Below are 22,637 nucleotides of genomic sequence, written 5' to 3' on the forward strand. Positions count from 1 at the left end.
CAAGAGACAAGGAAGGACAATAGATAATGATCAAGGGATCAATCCAAGAAGGAGATATAACAGTTGTAAATATTTATGCACCCAACATAAGAGCACCACAATACATAAGGCAAATGCTAACGGCCATAAAAGGGGAAATCAATCAGTAACACAATAATAATAGGGGACTTTAACACCCCACATTCACCAAGGGATAGATCATCCAAAATGAAAATAAATAAGGAAACACAAGCTTTAAATGATACATTAGGGCTTCCCTGGTGGTGCAGTAGTTGGGAGTCCGCCTGCCGATGCAGGGGACGCAGGTTCGTGCCCCGGTCTGGGGGCATCCCGCGTGCCGCGGAGTGGCTGGGCCCGTGAGCCATGGCCGCTGTGCCTGCGCACCAGGAGCCTGTGCTCCGCAGCGGGAGAGGCCACAACAGTGAGAGGCCCACGTACCACAAACAAACAAAAAACAACAATTAAAAAAATGATACATTAAACAAGATAGACTTAATTGATATTTATAGGACATTCCATCCCAAAACAACAGAATACACGTTCTTCTCAAGTGCTCATGGAACATTCTCCAGGATAGATCATATCTTGGGTCACAAATCAAGCCTTGGTAAATTTAGGAAAACTGAAACCGCGTCAAGTATCTTTTCCAACCACAACGCTATGAGACTAGATATCAATTACAGGAAAAAAAATGTGTAAAAAAATAGAAACACATGAAGGCTAAACAATACACTACTAAAGAACCAAGAGATAACTGAATAAATCAAAGAGGAAATACCTAGAAACAAATGACAATGAAAACACGATGACCCAAAACCTATGGGATGCAGAAAAAGCAGTTCCAAGAGGGAAGTTTATAGCAATACAATCCTACCTCAAGAAACAAGAAACACCTCAAATAAAGAACCTAACCTTACACCTAAAGCAACTAGAGAAAGGAGAACAAAAAAAACCCAAAGTTAGCAGAAGGAAAGAAGTCATAAAGATCAGATCAGAAATAAATGAAAAAGAAATGAAGGAAACGATAGCAAAGATCAATAAAACTAAAAGCTGGTTCTTTGAGAAGTTAAACAAAATTGATAAACCATTAGCCAGACTCACAAAGAAAAAAAGGGAGAAGACTCAAATCAACAGAATTAGAAATGAAAAAGGAGAAGTAACAACTGACACTGCAGAAATACAAAGGATCACGAGAGATTACTACAAGCAACTATATGCCAATAAAATGGACAACCTAGAAGAAATGGACAAATTCTTAGAAAATCACAACCTTCTGAGACTGAACCAGGAAGAAACAGCAAATATAAACAGACCAGTCACAAGCACTGAAATTGAAACTGTGATTAAAAATCTCTTCCAACAAACAAAAGCCCAGGACCAGATGGCTTCACAGGTGAATTCTATCAAACATTTAGAGAAGAGCTAACATCTATCCTTCTCAAACTCTTCCAAAATATAGCAGAAGGAGGAATACTCCCCAACTCATTCTACGAGGCCACCTTCACTCTGATACCAAAACCAGACAAAGATGTCACAAAAAAGAAAACTACAGGCCAGTATCACTGATGAACATAGATGCAAAAATCCTCAACAAAATACTAGCAAACAGAATCCAATAGCACATTAAAAGGCTCATGCACCATGATCAAGTGGGGTTTATGCCAGGAATGCAAGGAATCTTCAGTATACGCGAATCAATCAATGTGATACACCATATTAACAAATTAAAGGAGAAAAACCACATGATCATCTCAACAGATGCAGAAAAAGCTTTTGACAAAATTCAACACCGGTTTATGATAAAAACCCTCCAGAAAGTGGGCATAGAGGGAACTTACCTCAAAATAATAAAGGCCATATGGTGAAAAACTGAAACCACTTCTACTAAGATCAGGAACAAGACAAGGTTGCCCACTGTCACCACTATTATTCAACATAGTTTTGGAAGTTTTAGCCACAGCACTCAGAGAAGAAAAAGAAATAAAAGGAATCCAAATTGGAAAAGAAGTAAAACTGTCACTGTTTGAAGATGACATGATACCATACATAGAGAATCCTAAGGATGCCACCAGAAAACTACTAGAGCTAATCAATGAATTTGGTAAAGTAGTAGGATACAAAATTAATGCACAGAAATCTCTTGCATTCCTATACACTAATGATGAAAAATCTGAAAGAGAAATTAAGGAAACACTCCCATTTACCATTGCAACCAAAAGAATAAAATACCTAGGAATAAATCTACCTGGAGACAAAAGACCTGTATGCAGAAAACTATAAGACACTGATGAAAGAAATTACAGATGATACAAACATATGGAGAGATATACCATATTCTTGGATTGGAAGAGTCAACATTGTGAAAATGACTACACTACCCAAAGCAATCTACAGATTCAATGCAATCCCTAGCAAACTACCAATGGCATTTTTCACAGAACTAGAACAAAAATTTCACAATCTGTATAGAAACACAAAAGACCCCGAATACCCGAAGCAACCGTGAGAAAGAAAAACGGAGCTGGAGGAATCAGGCTCCTGGACTTCAGACTATACTACAAAGCTACAGTAATCAAGACAGTATGGTACTGGCACAAACACAGAAATATAGATCAATGGAACAGGAGAGAAAGCCCAGAGATAAATCACGCACATATGGTCACCTTATCTTTGATAAAGGAGGCAAGAATATACAATGGAGAAAAGGCAATCTCTTCAATAAGTGGTGCTAGGAAAACTGGACAGCTAAATATAAAAGAATGAAATTAGAACACTCCCTAACACCATACACACACAAAAAAACCTCAAAATGGATTAAAGACCTAAATATAAGGCCAGACACTATAAATCTCTTAGAGGAAAACACAGGCAGAACACTCTATGACATAAATCACAGCAAGATCCTGTTTGACCCACCTCCTAGAGAAAGATAAATAAAAACAAAAATAAACAAATGGGACCTAATGAAACTTAAAAGCTTTTGCACAGCAAAGGAAAACATAAACAAGACAACCCTCAGAACGGGAGAAAATATTTGCAAACGAAGCAACTGACAAAGCATTAATCTCCAAAATATACAAGCAGCTCATGCAGCTCAATATCAAAAAACAACCCAATCCAAAAATGGGCAGAAGACCTAAATAGACATTTCTCCAAAGAAGATATACAGATTGACAACAAACACATGAAAGGATGCGCAACATCACTGCTCATTAGAGAAATGCAAATCAAAACCACAATGAGCTATCACCTCACACCAATCAGAATGACCATCATCAGAAAGTCCACAAACAATAAATGCTGGAGAGGGTGTGGAGAAAAGGGAACCCTCTTGCACTGTTGAGGGGAATGTAAATTGATACAGCCACTATGGAGAACAGTATGGAGGTTCCTTAAAAAACTAAAAATAGAACTACCATATGACCCAGCAATCCCACTACTGGGCAAATACCCTGAGAAAACCATAATTCAAGAAGAGTCATGTACCACAATGTTCATTGCAGCTCTATTTACAACAGCCAGGACATGGAAGCAACTTAAGTGTCCATCGACAGATGAATGGATAAAGAGGATGTGGCACATATATACAATGGAATGTTACTCAGCCATAAAAAGAAACGAAATTGAGTTCTTTGTAGTGAGGTGGATGGACCTAGTGTCTGTCATACAGAGTGAAGTAAGTCAGAAAGAGAAAAACAAATACTGTATGCTAACACATATATGTGGATTCTAAAAAAAAAAAAAAAAAAATGGTTCTGAAGAACCTAGGGGCAGGACAGGAATAAAGATGCAGATGTAGAGAATGAACTTGAGGACACGGGGAGTGGGAAGGGTAAGCTGGGAAGAAGTGAGAGAGTGGCATAGCTAGTGGGAAGCAGCCACATAGCACAGGGAGATCAGCTCCATGCTTTGTGTCCACCTAGAGGGGTGGGATAGGGAGGGTGGGAGGGAGACACAAGAGGGAGGAGATATGGGGATACATGTATATGTATAGCTGATTCACTTTGTTATACAGCAGAAACTAACATACCATTGTAAAGCAATTATACTCCAACAAAGATGTTAAGAAAAACAAAAACAAAACAAACAAAAAAACAAACAACCTGATTTAAAAATGGGCAGAAGTACAGAATAGTCATTATTCCAAAGAAGACATACAGATAGCCAACAGGCACATGTAAAGATGCTCAACATCACTAGTTATTAGAGAAATGCAAATCAAAACCACAATGAGATATCACCTCATACTTGCCAGAACAGACATCATTAAACAGTCCACAAATAACAAATGCTGTGGAGAATGGTGTGGAGAAAAGGGAACCCTCCTACACTGTTGGTGGGAATATAAATTGGTGCAGCCACTATGGAAAACAATATGGAGACTCCTCAGAAAACTAAAAACAGAACTACCATATGATCCAGCAATTCCACTCCTGGGGATATATTCAAAGAAAAGGAAAATGTTAATTCAAAAAGATATATGCACCCCAGTGTTCACAGCAGCATTATTTACAACAGCCAAAATACAGAAGCAACCTAAGTGTCCATCAACAGATGAATGGATAAAGAATATGTCGTATATATACACAGGGGAATACCACTCAGCCATAAAAATAAATGAAATTTTACTGTTTGCAACAACATGGATGAACTTGGAGGATATTATGCTAAGTGAAATAAGTCAGACAGAGAAAGACAAATACTGTATGATATCATTTATATGTGGAATCTAAAAAATAAAACAAACTAGTGAATATAACAAAAAAGAAAAAGACTCACAGATATAGAGAACAAACTAGTGGTTACCAGTAGGGAGAGGGAAGGGGGAGCGGCAATATAGGGGTAGGAGAGTAAGAGACACAAACTATTATTCATAAAATAAATAAGCTACAAGAATATATTGTACAGCACAGGTAATACACACAAGATTTGATAATGACTAGAAATGGAGTATAACCTTTAAAATTTGTGAATCACTATGTTGTACACCTGAAACTTATATAATATTGTAAATCAACTCTACCTCAATTTTAAAAAAGGAAAAAAAAATCACTTTGTGTTACATACCAAATTAATAATAAAAAGGACAGAAACCACATGATCATCTTAACAGGTATAGAAAAAGCAGTCAACAAAATCTAACACCAATTTATGATAAATACTCTCAAAAAGGCTAGAGAATGAAGGGAATCCCCTCAACCTGATAAAGGGCATCTTCATAAAATCCATGGTTAACGTCATGCTTAATGCTTTCCCCTTAAGATCAGGGACAAGGCAAGGATGTCTGCTTTCACCACTTCTATTCAACATTGTACTGAAGGTTCAAGATGGTACAATTAGGAAAAAAAGAAATTAAAGACATCTAGTTTGGAAAGGAAGAAGTAAAACTGTATTTGTTCTCAGAAGACATGATCCTGTACATGAAAATCCCAAGGAATACAACACACACACACACACACAAATGGAACAAATAAATGACCATATCAAGGTTACAGGATACAAGATCAACACGTGAAACTCAAAAATCAACAATCAACTGCTGATTTCTATATATTGGCAACAATTAATCCAAAACAAAATTAACAGAACAATTCCATTCACAGCAGCATCAGAAAGAGTAAAATACTTAGAAATAAATTTAATAAAAGCAATGCAAGACTTTTACACTGAAAACTACAAAACCCTGCTGAGAAATCTAAATAAATGGAGAAACAATTTCAGTTCACGGACTGGAAGACTAGATATTGTCAAGATGGAAATTCAAATTGATTTATCCAAAATAGATCTATTCTATTCAATGCGATCCCTATCAAAATGCCAGCAGGCTTTTTGTTGTAGAAATTCAAAGCTGATCCTAAAATTATATGGAAATATAAAGGACCCAGAATAGTCAAAACAATTTTCAAAAAACTAAATATAGCAAACATTGACAGATCTGAAGGGAAAAGAGAGCAATTCAATAACAGTAGAAGACTTCAATACCCCACTTTCAATAATGGATAAAACATCCAGACAGAAAATCAATAAGGAAGCAGTGGGCTGGAACTACATTGACCTAACAGACATATACAGAACTTTTTGCCCAAGAGCAGCAAAATACACATTCTTCTCAAGTGCACAGGGAATGTTCTCCAGAATAGATCACATTAGGTAACAAGTCTTAACAAATTCAAGAAGATTAAAATCATACCAAGTATCTTTTTCAACCACAATGCGATGAAATTAGAATTAACAAAAGGAAACTGGAAAATTCACAAACATACGAAAATTAAACAACACACTCTTGAACAACCAATGGGTCAAAGAAGAAATCAAAAGAGAAATTAGAAAATACCTTCATACAAACAAAAACACAGCATACCAAAACTTATGGGATGCAGTAAAAGCAGTGCTAAGAGGGAAGTTCATAGCAAAAACTGTAATTTTTTTAAAGGCCAACTACAATACTGGACATACAAAATCAAAAATAATTACCAGAGAAATTCTGAAAATTAATAAATGAGTTTAACAAGTGCGGAGTATGGTCATTTTGTCCAAAACTGATCTTCCGGCCACTCAGAAAAGAAGCTGGATTCCTATGAACTTCCATAACAACTGGACTCAGCTAAATGTGTAATCGATTCTGGTCACCCACAAAGCTTGTACTCAAGCTCCTTCCTATCATGCCAAAGGAGGGGCTGGTGCTTCCCCAACAGTAAAGGTGGACATGGAGATTTCTACTACTAGCATACCATGTCATACATCTGGCAAGGTTTGGATCCCAGCCCTTGATTATGCCAGGGAAGGGCTGCTTCCCTCAAAATTTATGTTAAGCCATCAAAATACGTTCTAGGTTATCCAATTTGTTGGCATATAATTATACACAGTTTAAAAATCTCAAAACCCAAGGGTCATAATCCCTTTCTTGGGGTGAGAAAAATGGTCCTGATAGACCTCTGTACACTGTCCTAGGATGAAAAGGCAATGTGGAGCCCAGTGCAACTAGTACTGCACCAGTCTATGCGTTTCACCCAATGAATGTTACTCCAGTAGGTTAGGTATGAGTTTTGCTTGGATATTTGTACTTATTTGCATAAAAATTGTTACAGCAAGGTGGGCATCAAGCCAGGTTTCTACTGTAGCTTTCTGGAAGTGGATCAAAGAATGAGAGGTCATTTGGCAGCATGACCAAAAGAGACTCATTTTGGCAGCATGGCCAGTCATTGGGATGGTTGGTCTCACTAGCTGCCTGTGGAAAAATATCCCTAAAGTCCCAACGAATGAAAAATCTGGGGGATAAGATTGCCCAGGTTAGAACTTCTTGGTTTTTATTAATGTTCTTGGTGGGAGTGTCCCAGGAAGAGGCAAACTCAACTGAGGGGAAAGCTAAACAATCCCTGATAAAATTATATACACACACAGAGAGAAGAGAAATAAGAACTGAGAACTGAGAAACACTACTGCAAATGAATAAGAGAGGAGGATTTGTTCTACCATATATCTACACTATTATAAAGCTGTGATGATAAGGCAATGTTTTGCTGGTACAGGGAGAGAAATATAGAGTAGTGGAGAACAGGAGCCCAGAAACAGACCAATGCATATAAGGATGCCTGTTTCATGGCAAAGCTGATATTGCATAGCAATGGGTATAGACAGGTATTTCAACAAATGGTGCTGGGACTACTGCATATCCATATGGGAAAAAAAGACTGCTACCTTATACCATATCCAAAAAACAATTCCAGGTAGATTATAGACCTAAAACATGGAAGTTAAAACTATAACGCTTGTAGAAAATAGTACAGAAGATAACATTTGAGAACTTGGGGTAGAAAACATTTCTTGATCAAGACACCAAAAATATTATTCTGAAAGTAAAAGAATGACATTACCTTTAAGAATGTTCTGTTCATTAAGATATCAAGAAAGGGAACAGACAAACTTGAGTGGGAAAAGCTATTTGCAACTTATACAACCAACAAAGGACTCACATCTAGAATACAGAAGAACTAGAAATCAATAAGGATAAAACAGATAACCCAAACAAAAAAAAAGAAAAGGGCAAAACTCCAATAGGTATTTAAATAAAAAGAATATCCAAATGGCTCATAAATATAAAAAGAGGTTCTCAAACTCATTAGTAATTAGAAAATTACAAATTAAAACCACAATGATTTGACAATGATACCAAGACAATTCAAGGGAAAAGGACCAGTCTCTCAACAAATGGTGCTGAGACAACTGCAAACTCATATTGCAACTGCATATCCACATGCAAAAGAATGAAAATGGACCCCTGCTTCACACCATATACAAAAATATCTCAAAATGGATCAAAGACCAAAATGTAAAAAATACAACTCTTAGAAGAAGGAAGCACAGGTGTAAATCTTTGTGACCTTGGGTTAGATAATGGTTTCCTAGGTATAATAACAAAGGCACAAGCAACCAAAGAAAGAAAGACAAATTAGACTTCATCAAAATTTAAAACTTCTGTACTTCAAAGGACACTATCAAGAAAGTGAAAAGGAAGGCCACAGAATGGGAGGAAATACTTGAAAATTATATACCTAATAAAGGTCTAGTATCCAAAATATATTTAACAACTATTTCAAACAACAATAAAAGACAAATAACCCCATTTTTTTTTAAACGAGCAAAGGATTTTAAAAAGATATACAAATGCCCAATAAGCATATGAGAAGATGCTGAAACTTGTTAGGGAACTAAAACTTTTCTTGCTGTCAGACCAAGAACTTATCTGTATAATTTTTTTTTCAATAAAACTTTTCCAGTGGGGGGAAAAAAAATCCCACATTGATATACCTCTTCATACCTACTATGGTGTGTATAATAAGAAAAGACAGACAATAGTGAGTGTTGGTGAGGATGTGGAGAAATCAGAACTTCACACACTGCTGGCAAGAATGTAAAATGGTTACAACCACTTTGTCAAACAGTTTGGCACTCCTCGAAAAGTTAAACATAGTTACATTATGACCTGGGGATTCTACTCACAGGTAAATGTCCAAGAGAATTGAAAACATGTCCACATAAAAAATTATGCATGACTGCCAATAGCAGCATTATTCATAATAGCCAAAGAGTGGGAACAACCCAAATGTCCATCAACAGACGAATGAATAAATAAAATATGGTATAGCCACCCAGTGGAATATTATTCACCCATAAAAAGAATGAGGTACTGATACTTCTACAATATAGATGAACCCTGAAAAGATTATTGTAAGTGAAACCAAAAACTAAAGACCACATGTTGTATGATTCCACTTATATGAACTGTCCAGAACAGGCAAATCCATAGAGACAGGAAGCAGATTAATGTTTTCCAGGGGTTGAGGGGAGGATAGAATAGGGAGTAGGACTGTTAATGGTTGGGGTTTTCTTTTTAGGGTGGTAAAAATGTTCTGGAGTTAGTAGTAGTGGTTATACAACTTTGTGAATATACTAAGGACCACTGAATTATACACTTTACAAAGGTGAATTTTATGATATGCGAGTTATAGCTCAATAAAAAATATATAATATACCCCTTAGATTAGTAAAATTTTTAAAGTTTGACAATATCAAGCCTCAGGAAATCCCACACTGCTGGCTGGAGTGTAAATTGGTACAATCACTTTGAAAAAAAGTCTAACGTTACCTAGTAAAGAGATGTATACCCAATGATCTAGCAATTCTATTCCTAGATATGTACCCTATAGAAATGCATGCTTACCTACAAAGACATAAAGCTATGGTAATGAGGCAGTGTGGTATGAGGTACAGGGATACTGTTTATAGCCATTTCATTATTAATAAGTCCTCCAAACAGAAAATAATCCAAATGCCCATTAATAGAAGAATGAATATAAATAAACTAGGAAGTATTCAATCAAGGAAATATAAAATATAATTCAAATGAACTAGAGCTACACCAAAAGCAAGGGTGAATCTTACACCAGAATACTGAGTGGAAAAAAAAAAAAAACAAGACCCAAAATACTGCATGATTCTATAGACAGAATGTTCAAAACAAGGCAAAACTAAACTTTACTGTTTAGGGATACATGCACAGGGGGGTAAAAATCTAAATAAAAGCAAAGAAATAACTACCATAAAAGTCAGAAAGTGGTTTCTACTGGGGGTAGTTATGACCAAGAAGGATACATAAAACATTTCTGAAATACCAGAAATGTACTACCACCTAATGTATATAAGAGTGTCTCACAGAAAGTGGACATAATGTATACAACTACAACTTTTATGCATTTTTCTATATGTACATTATGTTTCTCAATTTAAAAATTTTAAAGAATTAATATTATGTATTCTCTCTTGGACACAGGGTTATAAATCCAAGGTCAATTTTGTTATCAGTGATATACAGGTCAACTACAGTCTGAAGTTTTTATGCTTGACTGGCCATCTAAGAGAAGTGTTTAAAGTCTCCCAAGACCTTGAGATTGGGATTGACATATATACACTAATATGTATAAAACAGATAACTAATAAGAACCTGCTGTATAAAAAAATAAAATTCAAAATCCAAAAATAAATAAAGTCTCCCAAGACCTTAATTTCTTGTATTTAACATTTTGCTTTACATATTTTGAAACAACGCTATTAAGTATATGTAAGATCGCTCCTGTTATACCATTTTTAAGACCATTACTTTTGTCAAAATACAAAATCCCACTGTCATTTTTAATGCTTTAAACCTTGATTCCTATTGGGGCTTAGATTAATAATGCTAAACTATTTTTTTGTGTTAGTATATATCTAGCATATATTCTTGACATATTTACTTGAAATGTTTCCTCGTCATTCTGTTTGGAAGTGTCTTATGTAAAAGGCTATATAGTAGGTCTGTTATTTTGTTTACCCAATCTGAGACTCTTTTAATAAGTAATCCTTTAATAATGTAAGTAAACCCATTTACATTTATTATTATAATTGAAATAATCTTGTTTGCTAGCCAGCCTCCAAGATGCTCCTCCCAAATCTCCACTTTTGAATATCTACATCCTTGTGTAGTCCCCTCCCACATTATACGAGGGTTGGTCTGTGTGACCAAGAGAAAGCATCAGAGGTGATGGCATGTCACTTTCAAGATTAGGTTATAAAACAATGCAGCTTCCACCTTAGGCTCTCTCCCTCAGTTCACTCTGGAGAAGCCAGCTGCCAGGCTGTGAGGACATCCAGGCAGCCTAGAGAAAGGCTCTCAAAGTGAGAAACGAAGCACCTGGTCAATAGCCAGGAAGAAACTGAGGCCTATCAACTACTGCATGAATGAAATTGGAATCTTCCAGATTCAGATGACTACAGCTCTGACAACTTGATTGCAACTTCATGAAGAACCCTGAACCAAAACCAGACGGCTAAGCTACTTCCAAATTCCTAACCACAGAAACTGTGAGATAATAAATGTCTGCTATAAGCGGCTAAGTTTTGGGCTAATCTGTCACACAGCAAGAGATAACTAACACATTTACACTTAATTCTATCCAATTTATTTTCTTTTTTCTATTTATATACTTTGCCTTTATTATTTTTTCCTTACCAACCTTCAATCAACTTTTCTTTGTTCCATTTTTATTTCAACATTATTAAAGCTTTATATTCCATTTATATTCTTAGTTACTAACCCATATATATTTCTGACAAAGTTTAATATCACTAACAATATCTTCCTCCCAAACAAAAACAAACCACAAAAACCTTAACATGCTTTTACTTCCATCTAACATCAATATTCATCACGGTAGGCTTCCCTGGTGGCGCAGTGGTTGAGAGTCCGCCTGTCGATGCAGGGGACACGGGTTCGTGCCCCGGTCCGGGAAGATCCCACATGCCGCGGAGCGGCTGGGCCCGTGAGCCATGCCCGCTGAGCCTGTGCGTCCGGAGCCTGTGCTCCGCAACGGGAGAGGCCACAATAGTGAGAGGCCCGCGTACCGCAAGAACAAAAACAAACAAAAAAATACTACAGATTAGTTGTGCCAGTTAAGTCTGAAATTAATTTATACAAAACTATACAGAATGTATTTGTATGTGACTTCTTTGAGATTTATCCATGTGGTTACATTTGACAATGGTAATATGTTCATTTCCACTGTTGCATACTGTTTACTATATGAATATACCACAATTTATTTTTTGATTCTACCAGTGATGGACCTTTGGCCTGCTTCCATTTCAGGGCTATTATGAAAAAGAGTACTAAAGGTATCCTTGGTATGTCTTTTGACACACAAACGTATGCATTTCTGTTTGGTATTTAAAAGAAGCCAATTGAAATTCTGATTGAGGGTTCAATGAATTCATGAATCAAAATAAGATGATGTGCTATCTTTACAGTATTGAATATTCTAATCTAAAAACATGATCTATCCCTCCATTTATTCAAGTCTTACTTTAAATAACATTTGATAATTTTCTGTGTAGAGATGTATACAATTTTCGGTAGATTTATTCCTAATGATTTGATTTTAATTAAAATGGTACCATCTTTTCAAAATTGTATCTTATTGATCAGTTGCTGGTATGTAGAAATAAAATTGATTCTGGATATTAGCCTATCCAGTAACTTGGGTAAATTCATGTATCAATTCTAATAAGTAATATATAGATTATTTTGCACTTTCTATATACACAGTCATGTTGTCTGCAAAGACACTTTCATGTCATCTTTCAAATCTTTAGATATTTTATTTTTTTCTTAACTTATTGCACCAAGTAGGGCCTTCCAGTAAAATGTTACTTAAAAAACAGGATTAGCAAGCATCCTTGTCTCATTCACAGTCTTAAAGGGAAAGCCTTTAATTGTTCATCAATAAGTATAAAGTTTATTGTAGATTTTTTGGTACTCTCATCAGAATAATTATGTTCCCTTCTATTATTTGCTTTGAAAAGATATTTTTAATTACAAATTGCCACTGAATTTTATCAATTGCTTTTTAGCATCAAGATGTTAAGATTTATCTCCTTTATTCTTTTTTTTTTTTTTTTTTTTTTTTTGCGGTACGCGGGCCTCTCACTGTTGTGGCCTCTCCCGTTGCGGAGCACAGGCTCCGGACGTGCAGGCCCAGCCGCTCTGCGGCATGCGGGATCCTCCCGGACCGGGGCACGAACCCGTGTCCCCTGCATCGGCAGGCGGACTCTCAACCACTGCGCCACCAGGGAAGCCCTCCTTTATTCTTCAGATGAGAAATATTATGTTGATTTTTGACTGTTAGGTCAACCTTACAGTTCTAGAATAAATGCATACTGGGAAATACTTGTTCATTATTTCTTCATATACCTTTTTTGCTCCATTCTCTCACATCTCCCTCTGGATTCCAATCATATATCAAGTGGTAGGCCACCTGATATTATGCCACAGTTCTCTGAAGCTCTGTTTATTTTTCCTTAATCTGTTCTCTCTGCTCTTCAAATTAGTTACTTTCTATAGCACTATCTTCAAATTCACTAACACTTTCACTCTCCTCAGCCACCTCTAGTTTGGTGTTAGGCTCATCCAGCAAATAATCCATTTCAGTTATTGTACTTGTAGCAGGCAAAATGGCTTCCCAAAGATGTCCATGCTTTCCTCCATGGAACCTGTGAATATGTTACCTTAAATGGCACAGACCAACCCCTGGCTGACAGCCAGCAAGGAAATAGGGACTTACAATCTATAACCACAAAGAAATGAATTTGGCCAACAACCTTAACGAGATTGCAAGTGGATTTTTTCCCAAAGCCTCCAGTAAGCAAAAGCACACTGCCAACATCTTAACTTTACCCCATGAGACCAATGCCTAACCTGAAGAACTGTGAGATCATGGATGTTGTGATTACATTTGTGGTAATTTGTTATGGCAGCAATAAAACACTAATACAGATTTTGGTACCTGGAAGTGAGGTGCTACTATAATACCTAAAGTTGTGGAACTGCTTTTGGAACCAGACAATAGGCAGAGGCTGGAAGAATTCTAGTGAGCATAATGAAGAAAATCTAAAATGCCTTGACGGACTGTTATTATAAATTTGGTCTTGAAGGAGAGGCAGTGAGGGCTCACAGACCGCTTGTAGAAAGCTGGTCTTGGAGGATCAGAAGGAGGTCAGAAACTTGTTATTGTAAAATGGAGTAAGGTGGATCCTTGTTATGTACTGGCACAGAGCTCAGTGAAACTGTGTCCTACAGTTATGTGGAAAGCAGAATTTGTAATTTTTGGATATTTACTTGAGGGATATTTACTTGAGGGAATTTCCAAGGAAAGTGGTGAAGGTATGACCTGGTTTCCTCTTGCTGCTTATAGTAAAATGTGACTACTGGTTACATTTCCCAAATTCTTTGCACTTCTAGCAATTTTATTTTATTTTTATTTTTTTAGTTATTACTGTATATAGACATTGTGAACGATATAATGCAAAGACTCTAGAATCTAAGATGTTCCTGTAGCAGGCAGTTAACTGAGCTGGGATCGAATTCCAAACGTTATCTTCTCCATGGTGAGTTGCAAGTGAACTCTCCATTCAGTTCTTTCAGCTGACAGCTACTGCTTTTTGACAGGTTTACTAGAGTCTTCCCCTGTATAAGCACACTTGAGTAGTCAGCCAAAGATTTTTGCAGAGTTTAAAATTGATTCTGAGGCTCACTGTATCTGTGGCTCCCTCTTTCCCAGGGTTTCCACCCTAAATTTTCATCATTCTTCTAATTTCAAACTGTGTTCTGTCCCCACTGTCCATAAATACTATGGCTTTCTATGATCCCACACCCCAAAATTGTGGAGTGCCCTCAGAGACCAGCCAGATATACACAAATCTCACCCAGTATAGTTTCTGTCTTCCACGCAGTAATTTCCCTCCAGTTTTTGCCTGCTTTTCACCACCCACCAGTACTTTCAAATAGTGTGTGTTCTTTTGTTTCACGGACGCACAGTTTTGGACTAATGATACAATCATTATTTGCAGGAGGGCTAATATAACCAAGCTACTCTACCATTACTGAAAGCAGGAAGCTCAGCTGAAATTTTTTTTTTTTTTTTTTTTGGCTGTGTTTGGTCTTTGTTGCCACACGCGAGCTTTCTCTAGGTGCAGCGAGCGGGGGCTACTCTTCATTGCGGTGTGTGGGCTTCTCATTGCAGTGGCTTCTCTTGTTGCAGAGCACAGGCTCTAAGCACATGGGCTTCGGTAGCTGCAGCATATGGGCTCAGTAGTTGTGGCTCACGGGCTCTATCTAGAGCGCAGGCTCAGTAGTTGTGGTGCACGGGCTTAGTTGCTCCACAGCATGTGGGATCTTCCCAGACCAGGGCTCGAACCCATGTCCCCTGCATTGGCAGGTGGATTCTTAACCACTGCGCCACCAGGGAAGCCCTGAATATTTTTTTTAATATTCCATTTTTTCTTCTCTGTTGACATTTATATCTCCTAGTTTTTTTAGTGATTACTCAAAAGGTTACAGTATTCATCCTTATATTATCAGTCTGCCATCAGATACTATAACACTACTTCATGAACAGTATAAGAACCTTATGAATGTGTATTTCTACCAGCTTCCCTCATGTGCTTTAAATAAATTATTAAATGCAGTACTTCAACATTCTCTTTTATAAAAATAAAAAAGATAAACAAGATGATTCTTAATGTCACTTCCAGCTTTCACATTTAGTTACTATATAACCTATGATAAATATTTTTGTTCAATATCAGTTTGTTATTTATTGTATTATTAGCAATCACAATCTGTTAAGTATATATGCTGGAGCATACATTAAAGTAAAAATAAAATTTGTGATTCTTGGGCTTCCCTGGTGGCGCAGTGGTTGAGAGTCCGCCTGCCGATGCAGGGGACACGGGTTCGTGCCCCGGTCCAGGAAGATCCCACATGCCGCGGAGCGGCTGGGCCCGTGAGCCATGGCCGCTGAGCCTGTGCGTCCGGAGCCTGTGCTCCGCAACGGGAGAGGCCACAAAAAAAAGTTGTGGTTCTTGGAATCCCAAATTTTTTTTCTTAATTTGGAAAACACCAAATCCATCTGTAAAGTCGACATTGCCCAAAAAATATTCATAAAGGAAATAAACTCTGAGGTATGTTAACCAGCAAATGGAAAATTACTTAGGATTAGCTGAAAACACTTACCCCTCTTCATTTTCTTTTAGTAAGCGACTGGCAATTCGGATCAACATGCAGTAGGCAAACTGTGATTTGAGACCAGATTTAGTAAATTTATTCAACATCTTAGAAACAGCAAGGCGATCACTCTTTTTAAGGTGATACAAAACTCCCAACGCATGGTACTAAAGAACAAGAAAAAGAATATGATATAGAGAGAAGGCTGAGTAGGAAGAGGATAAAACTTACATAAATATAGAATCATACGGAAATACATTTTTAATAAAAAGATACCCAAGTTTAATGTATACAAATAGAATATCTTTTTCATACTGATTCAAACACAGGCATGATTGAAAGGATAAGAGTTTCTAATTTACCCTCAGAAGTTGTTAATACAGATTAGGTAAGTATTAAGGGGGTGACATACAATCTGAAGATGGCTCTAGCAGGTTCAGCGTTGCCCCATCCATCGTTAGTACAAAGGCTCTCAGGTCCAAGGCTTTAACCAGTGTTACAGGTCTTGCTTAGTGGATTTAAATCATCTGTGGTTATGTTAGTGGTTAAAGGATTAATCTCCTGAAGTAGGCTTATGGCATGTAATTATCATGGCACTTTGTGTAAAAACACAATGATCAGAGTTAGGAAGGTGAGAATGTTTCCCAAGGGAAAAATTACTACTCTACTTCCTCATAAGTGAATATGCTAACATGAGAAGTAAACATTAAAAGAGGATAAATAAGTACCCTCTCAAATATAAATGGAGTACTTTACATAAAATTGCCACTTAAGAATTTAATCTTGTTCCTTTTAATTAAGAATAGCGTAATGAATATCAAAAGGAGATCTTTCCAACAGAACAGTTTTAAAGCTTCACAAAGTGATAATTACTCTTTACTGTTTTTCTAATGTCTAGTATAATCAAGGCCTGAAAAGCTTGGAATTGAACATCCATCTTCACAAATTATTTTTCAAACAAAGGACTGAAATGAATTATGACCTCTGGAATGAGCATCTCAAACTACCACTGAATATAAGAATCTTCTCAAACATTCCTACAGTTTCTACTAAACACTATAGCAGGGCCTACAGTGGTAATCATAATTAGTGGGATACTCACTTGGGAATATGCACTAATATATACTTAATATCATGCTGCTTAATATTAGCCTTTAGCTAATACTCATCTGGGGAATCAATAAACTGCCCTTAAAATGTAGGGCTAAAGAAAGATGATCTGGAGACATAAGCTAAGGTGATTCAATGACAGTACCTGGACCATAATATTATCACTTGAAGCAGCTTCTTGGGCTTCATTGACCCAGCGCTTAACCACATCATAGCTTATCTTCATCATGTGCTAAATACAGAAAAAATTGAGAACAGATCATGCACAGTCACTAAAAGTTTAGAAACATGAGTTAGTTTTCTTGGAAAATTACTAACAGACATTTCCAGAAAAAGAGAAACAATGTTATAGCTTTTATAAGTCTATTTCAAGTCTCTGAGACAACTAATAAACCTGAAACACTTTCTCCAAGACCCCTTTGCAAAGGTGAGCATATGTTTGTGGGCTGGGAAAGGTGTATAAAGGGAAGTAATGAGAGGGGAAGGACGGGGAGGGAATGGATAATTAATAGGATGGTACTTAAATAATGTTAACATTATAGGTTTTACTTCCAGGAAACTCACCTGGAAGAAAAAACAGAGTACCATAAAAAAGTAGAGTACCTGCTGTAAAACTTGACCAATTATATTCCAGAACCAGCAACTCTCGTGATTCAGATGATCTAATCCATTCACACATTAGTAACCAATTTTAATCAAATACAATGTGATAGGCTGTCATGAATAAATTTTGTTTTGATAAAAAAGAGAAAGAAAAGATATTACTAAAACAAACAGCACTTCCTGGGAGGAAATTTAGTAATGGGACAGTAGACTTTGGACTGAAGGACACTGCAGACACAGGGCACCAACAAAAGCAGAGGACAAAGAGACAAGAGGTAGAAGGGCAGGTCATAAAGGAAGATTTAAAGAAAGAGATTAGCTCAGTTTCTTCCCTGATCCCCATCCCACCCTAACCCACTATCTGTATTATATATACAACATAGCTTTCTGATTACCAAAACCTTTCAAACATATGAAAATTTCATGTTTTTACAACTGCCCATTTTAATTGCTCAATGTTCCTCTTTCAGGTAAAGCATTATTATATAAAGTAACAGAAATGTATACATATTTTTTAAATATTTCATTTGTGAGAGCATCATACTGATACTTTGTTTTTGCAACTAGAAACTGTACCATGCATGCGAACCAGTTACTTGTTCACTTACTAAGGAAGATACCAATGCTGAACTGGATACACTGGAGACTTTATCCACAATGGCCTGTTTCATGTATCTTTCAATGGCCTGCAACATTGTTCCCTGAGAACATTCATAAAGAAAAAGCGGTTGAAGCAGAACATTTTCATCCAAAACTACCACTTCAAAATAATTTACAAAAACAAGTCACGTATTTGTCTCTGTGCAAATATTTAGAATGCATTAAAAGGCTTATCATATAATAATCAGATCCCAGAGGGCAAAACCCAGACAACCAAGTGGCAGCTTCAAGAAGGAACATTTGGGGGCTTCCCTGGTGGTGCAGTGGTTGAGAGTCCATCTGCCGATGCAGGGGACACGGGTTCGTGCCCCGGTCCGGGAAGATCCCACATGCCGTGGAGTGGCTGGGCCCATGACCCATGGCCGCTGAGCCTGTTCTCCGCAACGGGAGAGGCCACAACAGTGAGAGGCCCGTGTACCGCAAAAAAAAAAAAAAAAGAAAGAAAAAAGAAGGAACATTTGTAAGGAAGAGGAATAACTGTTCCACAACGAAATAAACTATCTCAAAATGAAGAATCCCAGTTCGGAAGAAATACACAAGTAGAGGCTGAACCTATCAGGGATATTATAAAAGAAATTCCTAAATGGGGATGCTTTTAAAGTCCTGAAGATACCTCTACGTGTAGGGCACGTATTTTATATGGATCCCAGAGGGTCCTATAAATCAACTGTAATCTCTGATTATTTTAGATTCATAAGAAATTAAATGTGCAATATGCTACTATACTGAGTCCTCAATAGGAAATCCTCTTAAAATAAAGTTCTTTTTAATTTATCTGGAAGAAAGCTTAGCACTGGGAAGGTGGTGGCAGGTAAGTAAGGATGCATAAATACACCAAGATCGATACTTAGATGAAGAGTCTTAGCTAGCCCTGGAATGGTCAAGTCTTATGGTATCAATTTAATGCTAAAAGCAAAAGCAACCACAATAAAGTAACTGAGCACTGAAAAATACTAAACCATTTCTATTACTCCTCCTAGGATCCAGATTTACCATTTAATCCTGCTCAACCTCTGAAATTTGAGAAGATTGCAAGCATATACATAAAATACACCCAATCATGAATATAGCTGAAATATTATTCAATTTGCTTGGCAATGCCCAGCCTGTCCTTCATTTTAACCTTTCCTTCTCAGAGTTCCAAGAAAGGGACAGCCTAACATACTCTATAACCTCATCCCTCCCAATACAACAGACTAAGTCAAGGTTAAACACCTGATTTGGACCCAGGCAGATAACAAGCCACTGGCTGGCTGATGGCTAATCAGATTTTTTCTCTTAAATACTTAAATGAGAGGGCTTGAGCCTGGTAAATGATGGATCATAATAGTAAATATCTGAGAATCTTGCTGCTGAGTTCCTTAGAGCTGCCGTATTTCTTGTTCTGGTTGTAAGCTTTACCTCAAATTCTGAGAGATTTGTATTTTGTAAGAAAGATTTTTTTTTTTTTAAAGCTAAATTCGAATGGGTTTTTGTCTCCTGCAAGCAATGTGCCCTGACTATGACAAAAGTCCATGAGGGTAAATATAGAGAGAAATAGAATAATCTAAATAAACAAAAGGAAAAAACAATCTAAAAGAAAAAAAAACCTGGAGCCACAAAAGCCTTTCTGGTGGTCGTGTTTCTCTTCTGCTGATGATTCACAAAGTCAGACAGGGAATCCTACTAAATTTACATGGCCACCTGCAGGTAAACATAGGTCCCCTTTGGCACCTCAGTAAAACAAAGAACTTACATCAGTGATTCTGCAGAGAGCCCTGATGGCTGGGCCTCGGTACACATCTTCCTTTCCAGTCATGTCCTTAGTCAGACTGAGAAAAATCAAATTGGTTACCATAGGATTAAAGTTTTCTCTTTTGTGGAGTCCACCCCTTGCTAATTCCACTTGTCCCCATAATTATCTTAATACAACTACTGATTAAACAAGTATTTATTGAGTGCCTTCCTTGGATAAATATAAAAACTATTGGGTAGAAGACTATTTTAAATCTTAAGAATACAGCAGTGAGTTGGTGGGAATGTAAACTGATACAGCCACTATGGAGAACAGTATGAAGGTTCCTTAAAAAACTAAAAATAGAACTACCATATGACCCAGGAATCCCACTACTGGGCATATGCCCTGAGAAAACAACAATTCAAAAAGAGTCATGTACCACAATGTTCACTGCAGCACTATTTACAATAGCCAGGACATGGAAGCAACCTAAGGGTCCACAGACAGATGAATGGACAAAGAAGGTGTGGCACATATATACAATGGAATATTACTCAGCCATGAAAAGAAACGAAATTGAGTTATTTGTAGTGAGGTGGATGGACCTACAGTCTGTCATACAGAATGAAGCAAGTCAGAAAAACAAATACAGTATGGTATCACATATATATGGAATCTAAAAAAAAAATTTAAAAATTGGTACTGATGAACTTAGTGGCAGGACAGGAATAAAGATGCACACATAGAGAATGGACTTGAGGACATGGGGTGGGGGAAGGGTAAGCTGCGACGAAGTGAGAGAGTAGCACGGACATATATACACTACCAAACGTAAAATAGAGAGCTAGTGGGAAGGAGCCACATAGCACAGGGAAATCAGCTAGGTGCTTTGTGACCACCTAGAGGGGTGGGATAGGGAGGGTGGGAGGGAGGCAGATATGGGGATATATGTATACATATAGCTGATTCACTTTGTTACACAGCAGAAACTAACACAACATTGTTAAGCAATTATACTCCAATAAAGATGTAAAAAAAAAAAAAAAGAATACGGCAGTGAGCAAAACAAAGTCTTTGCCTTCATGGAGCTTACATTCCAGTGGGAAAAGAGATATTAATCACATAAACTAAATATATAAATAATTTTAGATACTGATTACTGGCATAAAAAGCAGACAATTATATAGAGAGCCTCAGGCTGAAATCCCCCAAAATCCCAAAAACTCATCAGACTTAAAAATAACTCTTTAAAAGAAACTGACTAAAATGATTACTTCATGAGGTCTTGCTCTCACAGAAATGGCTTTCTAAAATAATTGTCAATGGTTTCAGACCTTTCTGTGGAGCTGCAAAAACAGGCAGAGCGTGGACTGAGCTACAAAATTTCATGGCCGTAATTTTAAAAGGTTTTTAACCTTTAGATTGTTCACTCTTTTACCCTTCCTTCTCTTGTCCTCTGTGCATTTATACTACCCTCAAACTGACTATCCACCTCCTCCCTCACTCAACTTCCCTCACATAATCCAAAACAGCCTCCAACTCCAACTCGCTCCATTAGGGCACCAAGAGGAGAAAGTTGTGAATAACTGACAGTCCTTCAATTTCGTTCATTTTTCAATTATTAGGTAGAAAATAACAATCCATTTTCAAAGTATTCAGAAAGGTATAAAATATAAAGTCTAAGTCTCTCCTCACCCACCCTAGCCTGTAGTGCCACTCAACTGGAGACAGTCATTGTGAACAGTTGCTTAAAGTTTTCTTAAGAAAGTTCTTAAAATATATGCAGCCACAGAGACTTTTTAAAATGCATGCCAATGGATCGCCACTCTTCTGGTACCTTCAATCTTACTTAGTAATATAACTTGAAAATCTTTCCTTATAGGCAGATGTTTTAAAAGTTTAGATATTTATATATATTAAAATATCTAAATAGTGTATCTAAAATATATTTTTAATGGTAGCACAGATTTCCATTGTTTGGGGATAAATAATTTATCAACCAGTCTTTTTCACAAATATTTGCATTTTTCCAATTAGATTGGAAAACTGAGGCTTGGCAGGTTTGGTTCCTGAGTCCTCTCTCCTTGGCTTGCTGATGGCACGGAAGTAGCCATAGTAATGCATAAACAAAAAGGCATGGCTACGTTCCAGTAAAACTTTATTTACAAAATGAGGCAACAGTTTTGGCCACGGGCCATAGTTTGCCAACCCCTGCTCTGTACTTCTGTTTAGCTTGGGCTGCCCTGACAGCAAAGGCTTACATACAGATAGTTTATTTGGGAGTGTGTTCTGAGGGAGAAGTAAAAGATAAGGAAGTAAACAAAGGAGGAGGGAAAGTCAACCCAAAGTTTTCTCTAGTGTGTCACTGCCACAAGCAACTGGTTATTTAATGACCAATCTTCTGAGGAGCTTAATGAAATACATCTCAGAAACCACACATTCAAGGGATGAAAA

At 37.0% G+C, this 22,637-nt stretch overlaps 1 protein-coding gene across 2 annotated transcripts in view; it reads right to left on the bottom strand.

The window, feature by feature from the left end:
• The window catches only part of COPG2 (coatomer protein complex subunit gamma 2), a 114,032-nt gene that overhangs the window by 62,649 nt on the left and 28,746 nt on the right, over positions 1–22,637 (bottom strand). For both annotated transcript variants that reach the window (XM_029233277.1, XM_029233276.1), the window contains exons 6-9: positions 20,202–20,277; positions 18,415–18,507; positions 17,349–17,435; positions 16,103–16,260 (exon numbers count right to left, since the gene is read on the bottom strand). In XM_029233277.1, the coding sequence (XP_029089110.1) occupies positions 16,103–16,260; positions 17,349–17,435; positions 18,415–18,507; positions 20,202–20,277 (414 nt within the window). The remainder of the gene's footprint in view (positions 1–16,102; positions 16,261–17,348; positions 17,436–18,414; positions 18,508–20,201; positions 20,278–22,637) is intronic.

Source organism: Monodon monoceros, unplaced genomic scaffold (assembly GCF_005190385.1).
Source record: "Monodon monoceros isolate NGI ecotype Baffin Bay Population unplaced genomic scaffold, NGI_Narwhal_1 Super_Scaffold_2, whole genome shotgun sequence".
In the NCBI taxonomy this organism is placed as follows: Eukaryota; Metazoa; Chordata; class Mammalia; order Artiodactyla; family Monodontidae; genus Monodon; species Monodon monoceros.